This window comes from Spinacia oleracea, chromosome 5, assembly GCF_020520425.1.
Source record: "Spinacia oleracea cultivar Varoflay chromosome 5, BTI_SOV_V1, whole genome shotgun sequence".
Classification (NCBI taxonomy): domain Eukaryota; kingdom Viridiplantae; phylum Streptophyta; class Magnoliopsida; order Caryophyllales; family Amaranthaceae; genus Spinacia; species Spinacia oleracea.
This window is the reverse complement of record NC_079491.1, coordinates 52,112,152-52,134,995: the sequence shown is the minus strand read 5'-3', so window position 1 is coordinate 52,134,995 and position 22,844 is coordinate 52,112,152. Positions and strand designations below refer to the sequence as shown.

Below are 22,844 nucleotides of genomic sequence, written 5' to 3'. Positions count from 1 at the left end.
TAGTTAAGAAACTGAACCAATTAGTTAAGCCTAAAACTCAATTAGTTAAGCAATAGAACGAATTAGTTAAGAAACTGAACCAATTAGTCAAGCCTAAAACTCAATTAGTTAAGCAATGAAACAAATTAAGTAAGCAATAGAACGAATTAGTTAACGCAATGGAACCAATTAATTCAATTAGTTAAGCAGTGGAACCAATTAGTTAAGAAATTGGACGAATTAGTTAAACAATGAAACCAATTAATTAAAGCAATAGAACGGATTAGTTAAAGCAATGGAAACAATTAATTCAATTAGTTAAGCATTGGAACTTATTAATTAAGAAATTGAACGAATTAGTTAAGAAATTAAATTAGTTAAGCATAGAATTAAATTAGTTAAACAATTAAACTACTTAGTTAAGCACTGAAATAAATAGTTAAGCACTGAATCCTACCTCGTATTAGTTAATCACTGAGACTAATTAGTTAAGATAAACCTAAAACAATTTAAATCTTAACTTAAAACAAAGTAAATCTTAACTCAATATAAAGTAAATATTAACTCAAAACAAACTTAATTATAAGTTTATAACTAAAAAATGGAGAAAAATGCACTAAAGTTTCAATATCAATGACAGAGTACATGATTAGCAGTATACCAATTAATGACAATGACTAAAAGTGCTATTATTATTGCTGTGAAACCAAAAAGTAGTGCTACTGTTTATGGTTCAATTGGAGCATTTACATTCAACGAACATATCTTGCTGCAAACCCACTATTTCTCCCCTTTCTGTTGCTTTCAAAGGCATGTGACGTTGTTAGGGACAATACAGATCCCAATCAACAAGCCACAACAACAACACGAACAACCTAACACCGCCGATTTCTGGCGTCAAACAAGTGGATCTCGCGAGATCTGGGGGCGGAAAAGTCCAACAAGCAGATGACGCCTCAACTCAGGAAAAGGGAGGAGATCATGGTGGAGGAGAAAAATCTCCTCCCTGTCGCCTACAAAAATGTGGTCGGAGCTCACCGTGTTTCATGGCGCATCATCTCTTCGATCTACAGGAGATTCACACAACTTGCAACGGCGGCGAGAAGAAAGGAGAAGGCGGCGGCAAGGAGGTGACCGACGAGTCGACGGCGTGTCCGATTTTTGGAGGAGAGAGAGAGGCAGAGAGCTTTGGAGGAGAGAGACCGAAAGCCAGAGAGTTTAGAGACGCTTTTGCAGAAAATGAGAGGAGAGAGAAAAAAACTCTATTTAAACCGCGCGTGAGGCCACGCGCGCGTGTTTATCTCATCTGGTCTTTCCTACACGCGCCCGTAAGGCCGTCTTACCGAAAAGTTGCTGTTATGTAAATAATATTAACAATTTAGTTTTTTTTTTAAATGATAAAAATTATTACACAAGTACACTTATCAGCTCAGACTGAGTGCCCTGTTTTAGTAGAGTATATAGATAGATAGATATTGAACCAAATGGAGTCTAAATGGTCCTATTCTTGCCATGTAAAAAGAAAACGACAAACAGTACTCTATAAATCACAATAACGCATTGTCCAAGTATAAGGTATTAACGCCTATTGCGCTCTGCCACCGTTCAGCTACTCGGTTTAACCAAGCGAGCACCAGGGACGAGAGAGAAATAGGAGAGGATTTAAAGTGAGTGTGAAGAACTAGTAGTTATGGCGTCAATGCAATCCCTTTTCCCAATTCCTCCTCCCATGGAAGAACCTCGAAACTGGCTAGAACTTCCCCGCGATGTCACGCTGATGATTCTCATGAAATTGGAGGCCGTTGAAATCCTTGAAACTGCTCAATTTGTTTGTAAATTGTGGTACAATCTCTGCAAAGATCCATCAATGTGGCGTTCCATTGTCATGCTCAACTTGGATGAGCCTGAATTGTCGGGAAAATACCAGAGTATGCTGTGCAGTGCTGTTGATCGAAGTTCTGGTGGTTTGATTAATCTTAGTATTGAGGGTTTTGGCTCCAATGAAATCTTCTCCTACATTGCACAGCGGTATGTTTTATATCTTCGTCATTTTTGCAAATGTTATCCTTCTGTTGTTTAATATTTGGGGGTTTCTGTAATTGATGGATGATTGTTATTTTCTGTTGTTCCTCATGTTCATGAAAAAACGATGTTGTTAATTTTGGATGTTTCAATGTTTTAGGGTTTTGATTTTATGAAATGAGTTTTTGGGGATTACATTTTATAAGAGTTTGATGTTCTTTCAATTGTGTTGTTTAATTTGTAACTGGTCTGATGTTATTTCAATTGTGTTGTTAATTGTGTTTTTGGGGATTAAATTTGATGAGAGTTTGATGTGCTTTCAATTGCGTTGTTAATTTGTAACTGGTCTGATGTATTTTTTTCAGTTTTTTTTTTTCTTCTGATTGGGGATTCGGTAGTTTGATTTGTGAGTTAAGCTTATGTTGTACGGAAGTTAGTTGCTGTTGATTTTTGAGTGTTTTGTGTGATAGGCAATGAATTCAAATTTCTATGGTTTTTTTGGCAAATTAAATTTCTATGGTTAGTTTGGCAATGAACGCAACAAATTTGGTGCTCTTCTACTCTATAATGAATTTGTTTCTTGGTATAGAATGTTGATTGCATAAATCACACGGTTTTGTTTTCTTGGTATGATGAGGAATTATGAGTTTAAGACTGCTGGTTTAAGTAGAGCGAAAAGAAAGAATCTTCGCTTCTGGTAGCTTTATGGAGTTGTTTTTCTGCTTAGCATGATTCGTTCTTGTCCCGTTTGGTTTATCGTAAAATGTTTTGAGTGAAAAATGATTTTCCATGAAAAATATTTTCCTTGCAAAAACATAGTTCCAAATTAGTTTTCCTTTGTTCGGTTCGTCACAACAAAATTAATAGAAAAAGGAAATGGGAGAAGATGAGAAAAGATTGATGGGAAGAAGGAAGGGGGAGGTATGGAGAAAAAATGGTTTCCCTTTATCTCAAATGGAAAAGCTTTTTCTACTTTTGGGGAGTTATGGAAAATTGTTTTTCATCCTTCTCAAACCAAACAATGTAAAATTATTGGAACGGGGAAATCGTTTTCCATAAAAACATTTACAACAAACTAAACGGAGCCTAAATGTGTGCACTACTCGTTTTGAGGCTTGCAAATCTCCTGATTCCCTTTTTGGGTTAGGAGAATCGATGGGTTCAAAATCTTTGCTCCTGTAAGGATGTTATAAATTTTGCTTTTGTGCAAAAGCAGGACTTACATATGCTAATTTGTAGAGCCCTTCTTCTGCACAGTGTTTTTTACTTACTGCGGAATAGTGCAAATCCCTTCACTTATATTATGGTTTGAAATGAGAAAGGATTCTTTGATTCTCTGTTCCCCCTTCCGGCCTTCCCTTATAACTTCCTAATCTTGTTCACTTCCTTTCTCTGAACTATGTTTGTCCTCACATGGTTGGCTATATTAACTTATTCTAAAAGGAAGGAAAAATAATAACCCATGTTATTCTCTTTTATTTTATTTGTTTTTAACTCTTATTGTCTTATTAGTTGTCCGTAAGGCTCTAAGTCTCATAATCATCTTCAGCTGTTTTCTTGTTTCTGCTATTTTTTCCATCCAGGATGCGTTTCGTTTGGAGGAAAACATTTTCAGTGAAAATGATTTTACATGGAAAACACTTTTCCAAACAAAAAACACAATTTCATACTAGTTTTCCTTTGTTTGGTTCCATACAAGAAAAATCATAGAAAAAGGGTGTATATGGGTGAGGATTGATGGAAAGAAATGAGAGGGTGGTAAGGAGGAAGGATGGAAAAGTGGTTTCCTTTCCTTTCAAATGGAAAATGTTTTCTACTCTTGAGAGAGTTATTTTCCATCCCTTGCCAAAACAAAAACGGAATATAATTGAAAATGGAAACATGATTTTTAGGAAAACATTTTACACCAAAGCAAACACTCCCTTGAGGTCAATAAATATGCTGATTATGGCAATAAAATTTGTACCCTGAGGTAATGCCTTGCAAATTGAATGAAGTTCCTGACAAACACCTACAAAGAAAAGAGATACTGCAGTCTACAGGGAGGGGGGACAAGTAATCTTCAATGATGTATACTTTTGAATGTTTGTTTAAGTGCAATACTGAATATCATTTGGAGTTGTCATGAATAAGGTTTTACCAACTGTGCTCTGTGAACTTTCCCCCCTTCAGAGATGGTATGTGTAGATTGGCAATTTGGTCTGTGAAAAATATATCAGTGGCAATTTGGTCACTGTCATGGTATCTTTTGTGTGTAGGCTACAATGGTACATTCTTATGAGAAACTCCGCGTCTATTCTTTACTCTATTATTTAATTGATGTCTCTCCTTTAGTGTGGTTTCTTTTAGTTATATCAGCCTTTCCTTCTTAATTTATCAACGTTTTGCATTTTGGTTGTGGCGTGAATAGATCATGAACAACATCTTCACTCGTATTAGGGAAGGTATCTCCGATCTTGAGTAGGATGGAAACTGCTTTGCTATTACTATGTTTTGCATTCTTGAAAGAGAATGTTTGTTACGTGGTTAGGATTGCTTTGAAATATACCAGCCACATGACTCAGGTTGGTTAACTAATTACAATTTGTTTGTAGAACCTAATTCAAATTTGAGTCACAGGCCAGTTTATGTCTTATCTTACGATGCATGTGATTAAGCACATTTCAGCTTTTTAAGAATATGGAACAATTTGATATATATTGAGCGTTATATATGGGGTGCAGATCAAGTCATCTTAAACTCCTTCGCCTTGCATGTTGCTATACTATATCGGCTGATGCACTGATTGATGCGTTTGAAAAACTTCCTTTACTGGAGGAGCTTGAGCTTACTCTAAGCCCGTTCTCAGCAGAGCAAATCATAAATATCATTCATCGTTGCACCTTCCTGAAAACATTCAAATTGAATGAGCAAGGATCTAAAAACCCAACATTGGCATGTGATGATGAGGCGTTGGCAATTGCAGTAAGCATGCCTGAATTGCGACACCTTCAGCTGATTGGAAATAGCATGACAAACGATGGTCTGAAAGCAATTCTTGATAATTGTTCTCATCTTAAGTCTCTTGACCTGCGCGCATGTTTCCACTTGAATCTTGTTGGGAATTTAGCAAAGAGATGTTGTGAACAGATCAAGGATTTGCGTCGCCCCAATGATTCCACTGACGACTACAATTATCTTACTACAGATTATGATAGTGATTTTGATGAAATGTATGCAGATGAGTACGATGACATGGACTATGTGTCTGATGATGACCATTATGAATTCTCAGATGATGATGACCACCCCTCCTACTATCCGGATTACGATTGATGGTGTGTATTCTTAAGCCAAATTCTCAATTCAAAAGCATGCATGACTTGACTATCATTTGCTTTCGCATGGTTGATTGTAAGTTTGTTGTAGTGAGTTGGTGATTCAACTATTTGCTCTTTTTTTCTTTTCAAGCTTCGTTTATCACATCGACTCCATCACTGACTGTAACAGATGTTTAATTGCTAGTTTTTGCTTGCAGTGTGAATATTATATCCAAGGATTGTGCTTCTATGTAAAGAGAGCGTTATCAACTGGAGGAAGTCAAAATCCATAACGGTTATGTATTTGTAAAAACATAACAACAAAAAAAGTTACTGAAATGGTACATGTTTTAATCGGAATGGTACTCTGTTTTTAATGAAATGGTACTCTTTTTAACGAAATGGTACTCCGTTTAACAAAATGGTACTCTATTTCTTAATGAATGATACATGTTATTGACCAAATTGCCCCTGTGATGTGTTTTGAAACACCTCACAGAATGCCGCTACGACGCTCCCAACTCAACTGTATTTGACGATGATTTAACAGAAACCTGTGCACTTTAATCAAAACAACACATTCACCCTCCCTACTAGTGTATTAGGTTTTGTGATGTTTACTTTGATTTACGCATTGGATTTCATTTTGTGTGAATGCAGGGTAAAAGATTTAAGGGCTAAAGGAATAATATTGTGACAATGTATGCAGGGAAATATAGTGTGCATCATTATTTTATTTTTATATAAAAAAGAAATTAAAAGCACACTAAAGGGAAAAAAAAGGTATTGATCTTTGTTCCATTTCAGGTTTATCTCAAGAGTTGTAAACCTTTAATAACCTTCTCGTAGTTTTCGTGATCCTCATCTCGTGCTGCTTGGACAACAATGGTGACTCTTCAAACCCAATCTACTTTCTCCTTTGATTACTCGTCTTTCCCATTGTAATTGTGTAATGACCTAAAATATCACTTTTTCACATTCAATATTTTACTTTTCCCCCTAATGGGTACGAATGTAATTTAGTTTCTATCCACTCATATTGCACAAATTGGGATGAACACTAAATATTACAACTAAAAGCTAACGGATGAAGTATTTCTTTCAGAAATGGACTAAAACATAAAATTTTAACAAATTTCACAAATGGAGATAGTATTTTGCAAATATGGCCAAAGGAACTTCTTACCTGAATCATAAATTTATTGGAATTCTTAGGCCATCATGAGCTAGTTGGACTGGTATCCTTTCCCTAAAACAAAATGGAAGTGTAAACGACTAAATGGGTATAACAATTTCTTTCCTAAAACTGATTAAATTAAAAGAAATACTTCGTATAAATTAAATGAAATATAAATGATTTGTTTTTAGTGCGGATGAGCCAAAAGAGCAATATAAATTATTTAGTTTTTTTTTTTTTTAAGTGAATACTCCGTATAAATTATTTAATTATACTTTTCAAATCTTTGTGAGTTGTGTATTTTGCACTATTTAAAGATAAGATGAAACATCTGTTACAATGAGAGAGGAAATATGAGGATTCCTTTGACAAGAGTTAAGAATTGAACCCCTATCACGGGGTGTAAGGAGAACCTCTAACCACTGGGCCAACCTTAATTCTCAATTTTGCACTAAATTTGAGGAATTTTTTTTATGCATATCTCTTATAGAAAGTACTACCTAGATTATATTTATTTGCTTACTAGAGGAAAATATGGGGATCCCTCTAAAACATCTCTTACTAAATTGCATAAAATGTGTATGCATAAATATTATAAAATTATTATTTGATCAATTTTTAATAAAATATTTTGTTGAACAATTCTCTCTCTAAAGTCATTACATACTCTGTAATTAATAAATATTGAACATACTAATCATATACGTAGTAATATGCAATTTTCGTCATACTAAATATGTATTATGGAGTACATGTTTTATATGCTTAATATATGCAAATTTGACATAAATATTGAGTAAATAGATTTTCCATTATTTAATATACCGATTTGACTAAATCCAAAACATACATAAAACGTTAAAAGAATAGAAAATAAAATTTATACTTTTGGAAAAATACTTTTGACGGGAAAAATTTGCATCATTAAGTGATATGTGTCATTTCAGATGGTTTTTTTAAGTATAAAGTTATTTTTTTTGTGTGTATAAAGTAACTAAGGCCCTGTTTGGTTGGATATAAAACATTTTCAGTGTAAAATGATTTCCATGGAAAACAATTTACAATGAAAAACACAATTCCAAAATTAGTTTTTCATTGTTTGGTTCCATGTAAGAAAAATGAAGAAACAAAAGGAAAATGAAAAGGAAAGTAAGCCAGTAGTGAGAAGAGTGTACAAGAGAGATAAGGCAAAAGGAAGGAAAACAGTTTTCCCTTCATTTTGAAGGGAAAATGGTTTTCCATCATTGGGAGAACAATTTTACTCCTAAGGAAAATGGTTTTACACTCCTTCGCAAACCAAACAATGTAAAATTGAAAATAAAGGAAAACTGTTTTCCCGAAAAATGTTTTACGTCCTACCAAACGGAGTCTAAAATAAAGTCCCCTTCTTGTAGTATATTCTTTTTTGATAACTTTCAAAAATAAACACATTTATAGTGCATGCATGAAATCTACTAATGGTGACAACAATACTAGGAAAGACAACTAATGAAATAACAACAGATAATTAAGGCAATAAAATGCTAAAAAAAACACCCAAAATCATCAATCCCTTCTCTCTCTTAAATTAAAACCTCTCCCTTCTCTCTAAAACTCCAACCTAAAACCCTAACTTCGTCGCCATCCCGAGGCGGCTTGCTGGTGGCCGGAGCATCCCACGCCTAAGGTCGCTGATATGTGCATTTTATATAGTGTTTCACCCCCGTCCCTTAGTACTTTTTATGTGTCAAACGTGCTATTAGGAGCCGTTTCTAGTACTAATGTGTGTTATTGAGTGTGCCTTGAGTTTCAGGTTTGATTATGAGAAATTGGTCTTTTTAGACCCGTTTCATGTTGATCTAGGCCACTATATGAGCCCGAGGAAGTTCGGGACCTCCATCGTCGACTTTCGGGAGCCTTGGATGCTTATGGTTGAACCCCGAGAGTTAGATTCAGTGATATGGGCGAGTTATATTGAAGATTGCAAATCGCCCTGGGAGCTGAGGGCGAAATGCAACCATCGGGCGGATTTGAAGCAAATTTGACTCATCAATGCGCGCCCGATCGGGCGCAGCTCGCCCGATCCGGATCGGGCGGTCATCCGGAAGCCTATATGGAGAGTTCACAAACCGCCCGATCGGGCGGATTTTGGCCCGATCGGGCCAACTATCGAGTGGATCGCCCGATCGGGCGAAGCGATGCCCGATCGGGCGACGCCAACCTCCAGCAGTTTTTCGCGCATTTACTTTCCGTTTTTTAGGCTTTATTTTGGCAAACTATATAAACAAGCTTTAATTATTTTTAGAGGACACCTTATTTTCTAGTATTGAACCTTAGTATTATTTTCCTTAGCCTAGTTTTCTCTCTAATTTATGCAAAAACACTTAGTTTAATTCTCAATAAAAATTCAAGCTTTCACTTCCCTTTGTTCTTCAAATAGGTATTGTTTCTTATTTTAATTCATTGTGTTGCTTTAATAATGCTTTCAATTATGATTATTGCTTTGTTTATTGTCAACATGCTTGAGTAGTTTAATTTCTAGGGTTGGGGATCCATGAATAATATGAAGGGATGATTGAATGATTATGACTGTTGGCATTGTAATTGATTCCTATTGATCGATTTATTTCACTATACAATTAGATTTGCGCAGGTTTAATTGTGGTAGTTATGCAATATCAAATTAAGATTCGAGAGATGCAATTTGATGTTTAGGCTTGTGTCAATAGGTGGAATTAGATTAATACGTAGCGAGAGCCCGTTAATTCTAAGTCTATGATTAGTATCGACTTGAGAGAGCATGCTAGTCTAATTAATTACCTTGTTGATTATCGTGATTGTTCAATGTCCTGGATTATTATTTGTTGGCGAACCTATGCCCTAGATTCCTTAATATATTGATTCATTCTTGTTTAATTATCGTTCGTAGTTTTAGCATACAAAAATCACCAACCAACTCTTATTCACAATAGTCTAGATTAATCAATTGATAGTAGAAAGAACGCCTGTTTCCCTGTGGATTCGATCCTGACTTCCCTTGCTACCTAGCTAGTGGACCTTAGGTTATTTTTGATTAGGTGATACGACTTTAGCCTGTCAAAATTTGGCGCCGTTGCCGGGAAAACGGTTTTATTTTCTGTTGTTGATTGCTTATCCTAGATTATTGTTTGTTACTACTCAAGGAACTCACGTTCCTTGAGACCGGATCTCACATTGTTTTGTAGTCTTTGTCTATGCCCAGGACAGTAGGTACTAGTAATCTTACTCCATTCGATCCTGAGCCCGAAAGAACCTTTCGTAGACGAAAAACTTTCATTGCACGGTGTGGGAATTACTCTGATTCTGATCATAATATTGGCGATCTTTTTCCTTCAGATACAGATTCAGTTTCAGAGATAGAGATGGGTGACGAAAATCTGCTACCGCCACCTACCCCACGGCTTACAGACTATTCTAAGCCAAGTCTGTCCGTGCTACCAAAGGCGATCATGCCTTCTATTGCAGCTGAGACCTTCAAGATTGAGCCTGCATTGATTAACATGATCGAGAGACGCCAGTACGGTGGGGAACCAGGTGAAGATCCGAATCTTCACATTCAGACCTTTATCCAATATTGTTCCACCATCAAGCAAAAGGGATTGACTCCGGAGCAGACTATGGAGATACTATTCCCGTTCTCTTTGAGTGGGAAAGCTAAACTATGGATTAATGGGTTGAATCGGGCGGCTTTGAAAATCACTAACTGGGAGTCCTTGGCTCTTGCTTTTTATGTTAAATATTTTCCACCTGAGAAAACGGCTCGTCTAAGGGGTCAGATATTAGGTATCTCACAACAAGCGGATGAGAGTTTGTTCGAGGTTTGGGAGAGATTCAAGGATTTGCAAAGAGAATGCCCGCACCATGGTTTGGAAGATTGGTTCTTGATTCAGCAGTTTTATGATGGTATGGGCAATGAGTCTAGATGTTTGTTAGATTCGGCTGCCAGTGGGAGGTTCATGCAACTTGAGGTGCCTAGAGCTATGGAGGTGATTGAGGAGATAGCCATTCACAATGCCCAGTATGGAAATCCTAGAGGTCTATCTAATAGGGGTGGTAAGCATGATTTAAATTCTATTGAACAATTAACTGCCCAATTGACTGCTTTACACTATAAGTTTGATAATTGTTAGGTTATGATACATATGACATTACATAAATCATGCGGAAACAACCATTAAGCCAGGAATACATATTATTTACACATAATCATATAGCATAATTTAGATGCATACTCTTTGTTGCGTGCCTTCCCTAGCTGCGCCCGAACCGAACAAGAACAAGTCTTTAGGACTCCAAGTGTCGTCCCTCCGTAGATAGTCCACAGTACGTCCGGATCCGCCTTAAGATTGACCAACTAGAATCGCCCTTAAGGTACTAGAATATTCGGCACTTTTGAGCAAGATGTGTGACTGAATTTTTCTCTCAAAAACTCACTTTGAATACTTGAAAACTCGTTATAAATTGTGAACCCAGGCCACATATTTATAGGGGTATGGAAAGAGAATTGGAATCCTATTAGGATACGAATTAATTAAATTAGAATTATAATAAAACTCTTATTTAATTAATTTATCAAATAGAATTAGGAATTTAATCATTAACCGAACTCTGCACGTTTTAGGTTTCGTATGCGAACACAAACACTTACGCGAGCATGACCCGCAAGCGTACAGGCCATGCCCGCGCACAGCCCACACGGCCGCACGGTCCACGCGAGCTACAAGCCCACGCGAGCTGCAGCAATGCTCGCATCCCACTGCTTGTAGCTGCGCGCGCTGTGCGCGCTGCCACGGCCTGCTGGGCCTGGCCTTGCGCTGGGCCTGGCGTGGCCTTGGCTGTTCGTGTGGCGCGCTTGGCTTGCTGGGCGATGGCCTGGCTTCGTGCTGGGCCCTCGTCCGGCAGGCCTCGTCCGATGCTCATTCGTACGATACGCTTCCGATTAAATTCCCGATTCCGGAATATATTTCCGATACGAATAATATTTAATATTTTCGATTCCGGAATTAATTTCCGCTTCGAACAAATATTTAATATTTCCGTTTCCGGAATTATTTTCCGATTCCGATAATATTTCCGATTCTGACAATATTTCCGTTTCCGGCAATATTTCCGATTCTGGCAATATTTCTATTTCCGATAATATTTTCCGATACGTACCATGTTTCCGTTTCCGGCAACATCTACGACTTGGATAATATTTATATTTCCGATACGATCCATATTTCCGTTTCCGGCAATATCATCGTTTCCGGAGTATTCATTTCTTGCCTGTGACGATCTCAGCTCCCACTGAAACCAAGATCCGTTGATTCCGAATATCCATAGATGGAGTATCTAATGCCATTAAATACTTGATCCGTTTACGTACTATTTGTGTGACCCTACGGGTTCAGTCAAGAGTAAGCTGTGGATTAATATCATTAATTCCACTTGAACTGAAGCGGCCTCTAGCTAGACATTCAGCTCACTTGATCTCACTGAATTATTAACTTGTTAATTAATACTGAACCGCATTTATTAGACTTAACATAGAATGCATACTTGGACCAAGGGCATTATTTCCTTCAATAATATGCAAGTAGCCAATGCTCAACCTACCCAACCTGCTAGTGTAGCTGCTATGAGTGCCCAACCTGCTACTGTTTGTGAAAGTTGTGGAATGTCTGGTCATTATGCACCGAAATGTAGGAGCTATGTCGAACAATGTCACGCATTTCAATCCTACAAACAAAATAACCCATTCTCCAACTCTTACAATGAGGGCTACAAAAACAACCCTCTACTATCCTACAGGAGCAACAATATCCAGAACCCTCACCAAGTCCAACATCCACCACAACAACCATACCAACCCCCACATCAACAATCCTACCAACCACGAAACAACTACAACCAACAGTCTAGTGGACCACTTGGGTTCCCTAGACAACACACATCGCCTCCACCACCACCACCTCAAACCACACAGCCTGACCCTATGCTAGTAGAGATGAGAAACATGATGCTACAAATGCAAAAATCTCTAAGTGAAAAGGATGCAAAGATCGATGCTCTTACTGCTCACAACAAGATCATTGATACACAGTTGGCACATATGGCTACTACTATTGCAGGGAGGCCACCAGGCCAATTTCCTTCACAATCCGAAAATAGGGAGACTGCTAATGCAATTACATTGAGGAGTGGTAGGGATTATGATGGTCCTTCTATGCCGGTTGAGGTTGATTCCGGGGTGTCTGCTAGTGATCTGGTCAGTGAGGAAATCCCGAAGATAGTTATGGATGAAAAGGAAGCTGAAAAGGTAGTCAATGATAATGAGGCTACAACTGAGGTTAAGAAGGGGGCGGATATTCAAGTACCACCTATTGCACTCCCCTTCCCAAACCGACAACTCAAGAATAAGCTAGACAAGCAGTTTGGCAGATTCTTGGAAGTGGTCAAAAATTTGCAGGTAACGGTTCCTTTTACTGAATTAATTTTACAGGTTCCTGCTTATGCTAAATTCATGAAAGATATTTTGACCAGGAAACGTGCTTTTTTTGAGGTAGAGACTGTAGCTTTCACTGAGTAATGTAGTTCTTATTTGCAAAATAAGTCTCCACCTAAACTTAAAGACCCCGGGAGTTTTTCCATCCCATGTAACATTGGCACTGTATTTATTGATAAGGCTTTATGTGATTTAGGTGCTAGTGTGTCTGTCATGCCTTTGTCTGTCTGTACTAAACTGAATATGGGTGAGCTTAAGGTTACTAATATCACTCTACAAATGGCCGACCGTTCTGTCAAATACCCCTTAGGTGTTTTAGAAGACGTCCCTGTTAGAGTAGGTAAATTCTATATACCTGTAGACTTTGTAGTACTAGACATGCAGGAGGATTCTCAAATTCCCATAATCTTAGGTAGACCCTTCCTTCACACGGCGGGGGCAGTCATTGATGTGAAAAGCGGGAAATTGACTTTGTCTGTTGGGGATGATAAGGTAACTTTTAATCTGAATAGTGCCTTAAAAAGTCCCATGCTAGAGGAGGAACAATGTTATCGTATAGATGTAGTTGATTTTATTACTCGTGATAACGTCTCCCAAGTTCTCGAAAGAGATCCCTTGGAGGCAATGCTTTGTTGTGAGTCTTCTGCAGTTGATAACAGTTCTTGGAGTGCTGAAGTGGATGCTCTGGAGTTGGCTCTTAATGGTGGAGAATCTGAGCCGGAGAGCACCAACCAGAAGAGGTTAGTTCGGCCGGTTTGTTCTGTTAAAGAGGTAAAGAAACCCGAACTTAAGCCTCTTCCTGCTAACCTTAAATATGCGTTTTTAGATGATGAACAACTTTGCCCTGTGATCGTCAGTACTGCACTTGTTGCAGACCAGTTATCCCCACTTCTTATTGTGTTGAAAAGGCACAAAAAGGCCATTGGGGTACAGTATTGATGATTTAAAGGGTATTAGCCCTGACTTTTGTATGCATAGGATACATCTAGATGAAAATCATAAACCATGCATCCAACCCCAGCGTCGTTTGAACCCTGTCATGCAAGATGTTGTAAAAGCTGAAGTTATGAAATTGCTTGATGCGGGTATTGTGTATGCTGTGTCTGATTCTAAGTGGGTGAGTCCTGTTCAGGTAGTGCCTAAGAAAGGGGGGACAACTGTGGTGAGAAATGAAAAAAATGAGTTGATACCAACTAGGGTAGTCACAGGTTGGCGCATGTGCATTGATTATAGGCGTCTTAATGTTGCTACTAAAAAGGACCATTTTCCCCTTCCCTTCATTGATCAAATGTTAGAAAGGCTAGCCTGTCACAAGTTTTTCTGTTATCTGGATGGTTATTCTGGTTTCTTTCAAATTCCCATACATCCAGACGACCAGGAAAAGACCACCTTCACCTTTGCATATCGTAGGATGCCTTTTGGTCTATGTAATGCACCTGCTACTTTCCAACGTTGCTTGATGAGTATCTTTTCTGATTTTATTGAGTCTATCATGGAAGTGTTCATGGATGATTTTAGCGTCTATGGTACTTCTTTTGATTCTTGTTTGCTAAATCTGACTAAAGTCTTGAAAAGATGTGAAGAGTGTAATTTAGTCTTGAACTGGAAAAAGTGTCATTTCATGGTTACTGAGGGGGTGATTTTGGGACATTTGATATCTGATAAGGGCATTCAGGTGGATCGAGCTAAGGTCCAAGTGATTGAACAATTACCCCCTCCAGTTAATGTGAAGGGTGTTAGAAGTCTTGGTCATGCGGGGTTTTATCGCCGCTTTATCAAGGATTTTTCTAAAATTGTTAAACCACTTACCCAGCTCCTCCTCAAGGATGCCCCGTTTGTGTTTACTGATGCTTGTCTTGAGGCCTTTGACAGGATTAAACAGGCATTGATTTCGGCTCCCATCATTCGTTCTCCCGAATGGGATCTTCCGTTTGAGATAATGTGTGATGCAAGTGATTATGCAGTTGGGGCAGTTTTGGGTCAGAGAAAGGAGAAGGTTTTACATGCCATCTATTATGCAAGTAAGACCTTAGATGAAGCTCAAGTTAATTATGCCACTACTGAGAAGGAGCTTCTAGCTATAGTCTATGCCTTGGATAAATTCCGCACCTATCTGATTGGATCCAAGGTGATAGTCTATACTGACCATGCGGCCCTTAAGTATCTTCTCTCTAAGAAGGAAGCCAAGCCTAGGCTTATTCGATGGATACTACTGCTACAGGAGTTTGATCTAGAGATCCGCGACAAGAAAGGGGCTGAGAATGTAGTTGCAGATCACTTGTCTAGATTGAGGTACGGCGATGGTAAGGGATCTACACCGATTGATGATTCATTTCCGGATGATCATTTACTTGCACTTGCCAGTCAGTCACCATGGTTCGCAGATTTTGCTAACTACATTGTGGGGAGAATTCTTCCGGCCGATCTTACATATCAACAGAAGAAGAAATTCCTACATGATGTCCGGTTTTACTTTTGGGACGACCCTTATTTGTTTCGTGAGACTGCTGAAGGGTTGTACAAGCGTTGTATTCCAGAATGGGAAGTTCAAGGTGTTATCAGTAGGTGTCATTCTTCACCTTATGGTGGTCACCATGGACCGTCTAAAACAAACGCTAAGTTGTCACAATGTGGTTTTTACTGGCCTACTATGTTCAAGGATGCACAGGCTTTTATTATGGCTTGTGATGCGTGCCAGAGGGCCGACACTATTTCGAGGAGGTATGAGATGCCACAGAACGGGATCCTTGAGGTTGAGATTTTCGATCTGTGGGGAATTGATTACATGGGACCATTCCCATCGTCCAAGGGTAACTTGTATATCCTTATTGCTGTAGATTATGTGTCAAAGTGGGTGGAAGCCGTTGCCTCACCTACTAACGATGCTAAGACGGTCATCTCCCTGTTCAAGAAGATCATTTTTCCTAGATTTGGGGTTCCGCGCGCTTTGATCAGTGATGGAGGGTCACACTTCCATGAGAAGCATCTGGATGCGCTCCTGCGCAAGTATGGGGTTTATCACCGCACTGGGCTAGCCTACCACCCTCAGACGAGTGGTCAAGTTGAGGTCTCCAACCGAGAGATCAAATCTATCCTTGAGAAAGTGGTGGCGAAGTCTAGGAAGGATTGGAGCGATAAGCTAGATGATACTCTATGGGCATACATAACCGCCTTTAAGACACCTATTGGTACCTCCCCGTATCGGCTGGTGTATGGCAAGGCATGTCACTTACCAGTAGAAATGGAGTACAAGGCTTATTGGGCAATCAAACAGCTCAACATGGATGCAAAGCTAGCCGGTGAGAAGCGGTTACTTCAATTGGGTGAGCTCGATGAATTCCGACTACAAGCCTATGATAGTGCCCGGATTTATAAGGAAAAGACCAAGAAGTGGCACGACAATCACATTTTGCATAGAGAGTTCGCGGTGGGCAACAAGGTTCTACTTTTTAACTCTAGGCTTAAGTTATTTCCTGGAAAACTTAAGTCTAGGTGGTCTGGGCCGTTCACCGTGACTATGGTAAGCAAGTTTGGGTCTGTTGAAGTAGAGAATGAGAATGGTGAACGATTCAAGGTCAACGGGCAACGTCTGAAGTTGTACCATGATGGGGCTACTGTAGGAGTGGTTGAGGTCCATCACCTCAACCCCTCCGCCTCATAGACAGCATATCTAAGGTAACACGGTCGAGCGGGACCTAGAAATAAACCAGCGCTTTGCGGGAGGCAACCCGTATTTTATCGCTTTAGTAGTATAAGTTTGATTTTTGATTCTATTTTTGAGTGTTTAGTTAGTATTTCCCATACCTAAGTGTGTTTAAGTATTGTTTTTGGTGTTAGTGAGGCGAGAAGAGGGCATTACGCTGTTTGGGTGTTTAATAATATGCAGGCCTAAAGCTCCAATTTCAAGAAAGTGAAATTACGTACAAGGCCAAGCATGCTGCAAACCGCCCGATCCGAATCGGGCGAGGTGCGCCCGATCGGGCGCGCACGGATGAATTTAATGCAGCTTCTCTGTGCCCGATCGGGCGCAGCATGCCCGATCGGGCGGTCTGGCGAGTGAAATGCCCGAGTCGGGCGATGGTCTGCCCGATCGGGCGCTGAAGGCGAGTGGTTTGCCCGATGGGGCGAAATTATTTTGCCCGATCGGGCGGTTGAGGAAAAGTTCATGAAAAGTCAAGGAAGAATTCTGGGCAAGAGAAAGTCAAGAAAAGAGGCATTCGCAAATCGCCCAATCCGGACCGGGCGCGCACGGATCAGAAGAAAAGGGTCGCAAACCGCCCGATCGGGATAACCCACGGATTCCTCTTTCTTTCTTCACTTCCTCTTCATCTTCAACCTAACTTTCTCTAACTTCCTCCATTAAACCCCAACCTCCAAAAACTTCCAACCACCATATCTCCCTCAAATCTCCACCAAATTTAACAATTTTTTCATCAAAATCATCCTCTCATCATCCTCTACAACCTATACCAAACCAATTTCAGTTTCCTACAATCCCCACAAAATCCCCAAATTCACCCAAAAAGTTCAAAAACCTCAAAAAAATCAGATTTTCATCAATGGCAAACCGACCACAAAGGAAATGCACAAGGGTACCAAGAAATCAGCATGAAGCTTCGACGAGCCGAGCTCGGGAACCGACACCACCACCTCCGCCGCCGCAATTCGAGCCCGACACGGATTTTCCGGATGTCATTTTTGTTACGGAGGAGCAACGAGCACGATTCATCCACCTCAAATTGAGGGAGGTAATCCCTACTCGCTTTATATGCCAAAAATCTTTACATGAAATGGGTATTGAAAATGATGTCAAGCGTGTCTTTGTTGGTGTTGGTATCAGAAACATGTATAGCATGCTCCGTCTCACATTTATACGGTTAACTCTGGAATTTTTGAGTAGTTTCAATGTGCGTAGAGATGGTTATCGAACCGTGTCGTCGGTTCAATTTCGTGTGATGAACCGAACCTACACCATGTGTTTAGCTGATTTTGGTAGGATTTTTGGATTGTCTACCACCTATAGTAGGAAACCTAAGGAAACCCATAATAACTGCACCATGTGGGGAAAGCTTACAGGTAATGCCAATCCCGGGAGTATGCAACATTTGCATGCTTCCAAGATACAACACCCGGTCCCTATTGTCTTTTACAGGTTTCTGGGATTTACGATCTTTGGTAGGGATGAGACCCAAAATATTAGGAGTACGGAGCTAGAGATTCTAGGTGGCTACGTTTTAGAAGGGGAGGATGGCTACAAAATGAACCTTGCACATCATATGGCCTCCCAATTCTATTCCATAGCCACTTCCACCCATACTACTCGCATTACCATTGGTGGGTTGATCACCCACATAGCCATGGCCACGGCCAACTTTACTGAGACTAACCAGAATCCAGTTCTGGGTAGCAACCTGCTTGACTTGGCTTACTTTGATGGACTCCGTCGGCTACAGGGGGGGCATGGGTTGTTTAGGCCGGGAGCCATGTATTGGATGTTTGAGGGAAACAGGCTTTTCACCTTGCCTGACCCCCAGGGCCGCACTAGTTTCAGACCCGGTCAGGCTCATTACTTATATGTTGGATTTGGGCAAGAGCCTCAGCCTGACCCCCAGCCTCAGCCTGACCCACAGCCAGAGCCACACCAGTACCAACCAGAGCCTCACACCTACTTTAGGAGGGGGCGTCGAGACGCGGGGAGGCCCCAGGGTGGCCCGGTAGTAGATGAGGAGCAAGGGTCCATTCATGAGCGGTTGAGCTGACTTGAGCTCGGTTTCCAGGAGTTCGCAGCTGATCACCAGAGGACCATGTTCCCATTCTACGATCAGTATGCCAGGCAGGGCTACATTGCCCCAGATTATGAGCACCCTACCTGGTATACCTATCCCGCGGAGGGATATGGAGCTCCGGGTTCTATGGGCACCTTCACACCTACCTAGTACGGAGGGTGGGGAGCGGGTCCTAGCGGGCATGGTGGCGGAGATGGTGGTGATGATGATGATGATGATGATGGCGGCCATGGCCGTCACTGATGATGATGAGGATCGAGTTGGTTCGATACCCCTTGAGCCAATGAGGACATTGTCTGATTTGGTTTGAGGGGGTTTCACATTACTTGTACATTGTAGGTATGTTTTTCTTTTCTTTTCGCATTTCTTTATTTTGGTGTGTTTCTTTGGTGTGTTTAATGCTTTGTAGAGTAGTTTATTGCTTTGAAAAAAAAAATACAAAAATACGTTCCGATGAATACAATATCATGCTTCCCTGTGCCCCTTGAGCGGAAATTGTTTTGATCCTTGGTATTTGATGATGGGCAATGTAGATGTGTTAGCCATGATTTGATATTCGATTGCTTTGATGCCTTAACATGAGTCAACTCCGACTAACTACTTGTGGACTTGGTGTTTGACTAGTTGACTTGGTTAGGATGTGTGATAGCTTCCTGGTGTGTCATTGATTTTGAGTATTGGTTTGCAACTATTAGTAGTGTTTTATGACTCATATACATGCACATTGTGGAGGGGGAAGGCATTTTTCTATTTAGGTAGCCTTCAGATGAATTTAGATATATTTATTCCCTCTTTTTCTACCCATGTTGTGCTTGTGCCCTTTATTCGGTGACTAACCATATTACAAGCCCATGAAAGCCCCATTGGTTACTAGTCCCAAGCCTAGCTTGGGGGAGCTAATAGTAGTGAGGTGAGGGAGTTGTAGTGTGGTACATTTTGAGCATATTGAGTATTGAAAAGGGAAGTTCTTCTTATCATGATTGTTGTTGAAAAAATATGAGTTGAAAAACGAATGAGATGAGGAGAATAAAAAGAAAAAATGTGAAGGTTCCAAAAGAAGAAAAAAAAAAAAAGAGATTGAAAAAAAAAAGGAAAAAAAATCGTTATTCTCAAAATAATTCAAGCTTTTGTCACTCCGGTATTACAATTTCTTATCTTCATGAGTGATTGGTTATAATTGTGAAATCAAGGCAAGAAAGTATAGTGTGGTTTGTTTGCTGTTTTATTCATGTGTTGAGTGGGAGAGTTGTGGTCATCATTTGTGATTGATCGTGGATTTGCTAGGATTTATGCTCCCCAAAGCCAAGGCTTTAAGCTCACATTTTACCCAAATTTACCACACCCTTACCTAAGCCTATCATTACAAGCTTGAAAGACCTTCCGACCTTTGTGCATAGTGTTGTATTAATGTGAAAGTAGTTGTTTATCAATGCAAGTTATAACATGACACATTCCGAGTCGACTACTAGGTTGAGTGTATGTTTTTCTAGACACACGAGTGTTGTGAGTTTGGGAGGGCATTGTTCACTTATATGTTGGGAGGGGAGCGAACGGGTACATCTTTTATCCGTCACATAAATGAGTAACGAGTGTGTGAGCACTAGTCTTGAATTCCAATGTGCATTTGTGGTTCGCTTTGCGTGACGATTGTTAAGAAGGATTAGCGATTGAATGGATTTGATTGGTTGACATTGATGCATGCTTGTTGAATTTTACCTTGGATTATGTTTTCATTTTGAAATATGTTGGGGGTGAAGTTGGTCTTGTGTTCATCGATGATTTCCTTGCTTAGGGACAAGCAAGGATCTAGCTTGGGGAGGTTTGATATGTGCATTTTATATAGTGTTTCACCCCCGTCCCTTAGTACTTTTTATGTGTCAAACGTGCTCTTAGGAGCCGTTTCTAGTACTAATGTGTGTTATTGAGTGTGCCTTGAGTTTCAGGTTTGATTATGAGAAATTGGTCTTTTTAGACCCGTTTCATGTTGATCTAGGCCACTATATGAGCCCGAGGAAGTTCAGGACCTCCATCGCCGACTTTCGGGAGCCTTGGATGCTTATGGTTGAACCCCGAGAGTTAGACTCAGTGATATGGGCGAGTTATATTGAAGATTGCAAATCGCCCTGGGGCTGAGGGCGAAATGCAACCATCGGGCGGATTTGAAGCAAATTTGACTCATCAATGCGCGCCCGATCCGGATCGGGCGGTCATTCGGAAGCCTATATGGAGAGTTCACAAACCGCCCGATCGGGCGGATTTTGGCCCGATCGGGCCAATTATCGAGTGGATCGCCCGATTGGGCGAAGCGACGCCCGATCGGGCGACGCCAACCTCCAGCAGTTTTTCGCGCATTTACTTTCCCGTTTTTTAGGCTTTATTTTGGCAAACTATATAAACAAGCTTTAATTATTTTTAGAGGACAACTTATTTTCTAGTATTGAACCTTAGTATTATTTTCCTTAGCCTAGTTTTCTCTCTAATTTATGCAAAAACACTTAGTTTAATTCTCAATAAAAATTCAAGCTTTCACTTCCCTTTGTTCTTCAAATAGGTATTGTTTCTTATTTTAATTCATTGTCTTGCTTTAATAATGCTTTCAATTATGATTATTGCTTTGTTTATTGTCAACATGTTTGAGTAGTTTAATTTCTAGGGTTGGGGATCCATGAATAATATGAAGGGATGATTGAATGATTATGATCGTTAGCATTGTAATTGATTCCTATTGATCGATTTATTTCACTATACAATTAGATTTGCGCAGGTTTAATTGTGGTATTTATGCAATATCAAATTAAGATTCGAGAGATGCAATTTGATGTTTAGGCTTGTGTCAATAGGTGGAATTAGATTAATACGTAGCGAGAGCCCGTTAATTCTAAGTCTATGATTAGTATCGACTTGAGAGAGCATGCTAGTCTAATTAATTACCTTGTTGATTATCGTGATTGTTCAATGTCCTGGATTATTATTTGTTGGCGAACCTATGCCCTAGATTCCTTAATATATTGATTCATTCTTGTTTAATTATCGTTCGTAGTTTTAGCATACAAAAATCACCAACCAACTCTTGTTCACAATAGTCTAGATTAATCAATTGATAGTAGAAAGAACGCCTGTTTCCCTGTGGATTCGATCCTGACTTCCCTTGCTACCTAGCTAGTGGACCTTAGGTTATTTTTGATTAGGTGATACGACTTTAGCCTGTCAGTCGCCGGCGAGCCGTGTTTGCTGTAAAGGTCTTGTCTTTGTCGCCGTCGAAGTAGATTGGCGGTTTTTGTTACGTGTCCCGGCGAAGGTGAAGGAGCCGGGGGAATAGCTTTTCCAAGAAGCTTCAAACTTCGCGTGTTATCATCCATTCCTGTCGGTTCGTTCGTACTGTTAGTTAGTGGATCAACCTTTAATTGCACGGCTTTCGAGCTGGAGGTAGACGGATCTGGTTTTCTTCAACCTTGGACATCCTATTTCCAAAGCTTTATCGACCGCCGCCGTTGTGAGTCACTCCGGTAAAGGTAAAGATTTGGGTTTCTATTTTGGATAGGTTCTGTTACCTTTTTGGGTTGCTTATTCCGTTTTTAAAGGTTTTTTTTGGCTAATTCTATGGAGGCTTTCTTAGTCGCTGCTTATCTTGCGATTTCGGTAACCCCGATCTTGATAGTAAAGGTAAAGACTAGAAGTTTGCTTCTGTTTTGGTATAAGTTTTAGCCCAAATAATATTTCATGGGGTTTGTGTGTGTGCCTCCTGTTTGTGTGATTGGGTGGTTGCTTTAGTTGTGGTTGTTTATTTAGTTTAAGCATTGTGTTAGATGTCACTTTTGGGTAGTAGTTGTAGTATTAATGATCTTTGTTTTTCTTGTTAATTTCATCTATGAGATTGTTGCAAGTGGTTTTCCGTTATGGTTTCGAAAGTGTGGGGTGTGATTGGAGGTCCTACGTGGGATCTTCTAAGTTGAAAGATTGATGATGAATTAGTGTTGGGGTTTATTAATTGGTACAGGGAAGCTTGGATAATTAGTATCCTTCCCTCCTCTGAAGTTTGTTGGCTGGAATTTGGAGGAGATCTGTGAGGTTAAAGA

The 22,844-nt window shown here is 39.9% G+C and overlaps 2 protein-coding genes and 1 non-coding gene across 9 annotated transcripts in view; 1 reads left to right on the top strand and 2 right to left on the bottom strand.

Annotated features, from left to right (window-relative positions):
* Positions 1-615: 615 nt before the first annotated feature.
* Positions 616-22,844, bottom strand: part of LOC110790555 (putative hydrolase C777.06c) — a 39,916-nt gene continuing 17,687 nt past the window's right edge. For 2 of the 5 annotated variants that reach the window (XM_056828017.1, XM_021995331.2), the window contains 2 exons: positions 6,487-6,549; positions 5,970-6,257 (listed from right to left, as the gene is read on the bottom strand). In XM_056828017.1, the coding sequence (XP_056683995.1) occupies positions 6,520-6,549 (30 nt within the window). In that variant the 3' untranslated portion in view covers positions 5,970-6,257; positions 6,487-6,519. The other 3 variants (XM_056828018.1, XM_056828016.1, XM_056828015.1) reach the window with 3 other exon arrangements.
* LOC110790553 (putative F-box/LRR-repeat protein 23) lies at positions 1,505-6,241 on the top strand. 3 transcript variants are annotated; one of them, XM_056828013.1, is made up of 3 exons: positions 1,505-2,007; positions 4,725-5,318; positions 6,108-6,241. In XM_056828013.1, exons 1-2 carry the CDS (start codon positions 1,670-1,672, stop codon positions 5,314-5,316), a joined length of 930 nt encoding a protein of 309 aa, XP_056683991.1. In that variant the 5' UTR covers positions 1,505-1,669; the 3' UTR covers positions 5,317-5,318; positions 6,108-6,241. The 3 variants fall into 3 exon arrangements, with proteins under 3 accessions (XP_056683991.1, XP_021851022.1, XP_021851021.1); XM_021995330.2 differs by lacking the exon at positions 6,108-6,241 and adding an exon at positions 5,519-5,702 and having other exon boundaries at positions 1,506-2,007; XM_021995329.2 differs by lacking the exon at positions 6,108-6,241 and adding an exon at positions 5,506-5,702 and having other exon boundaries at positions 1,506-2,007.
* LOC130462351 (small nucleolar RNA R71) lies at positions 10,257-10,363 on the bottom strand. The gene has a single exon (XR_008922446.1). It is a non-coding gene; the product is annotated as a small nucleolar RNA R71 (small nucleolar RNA).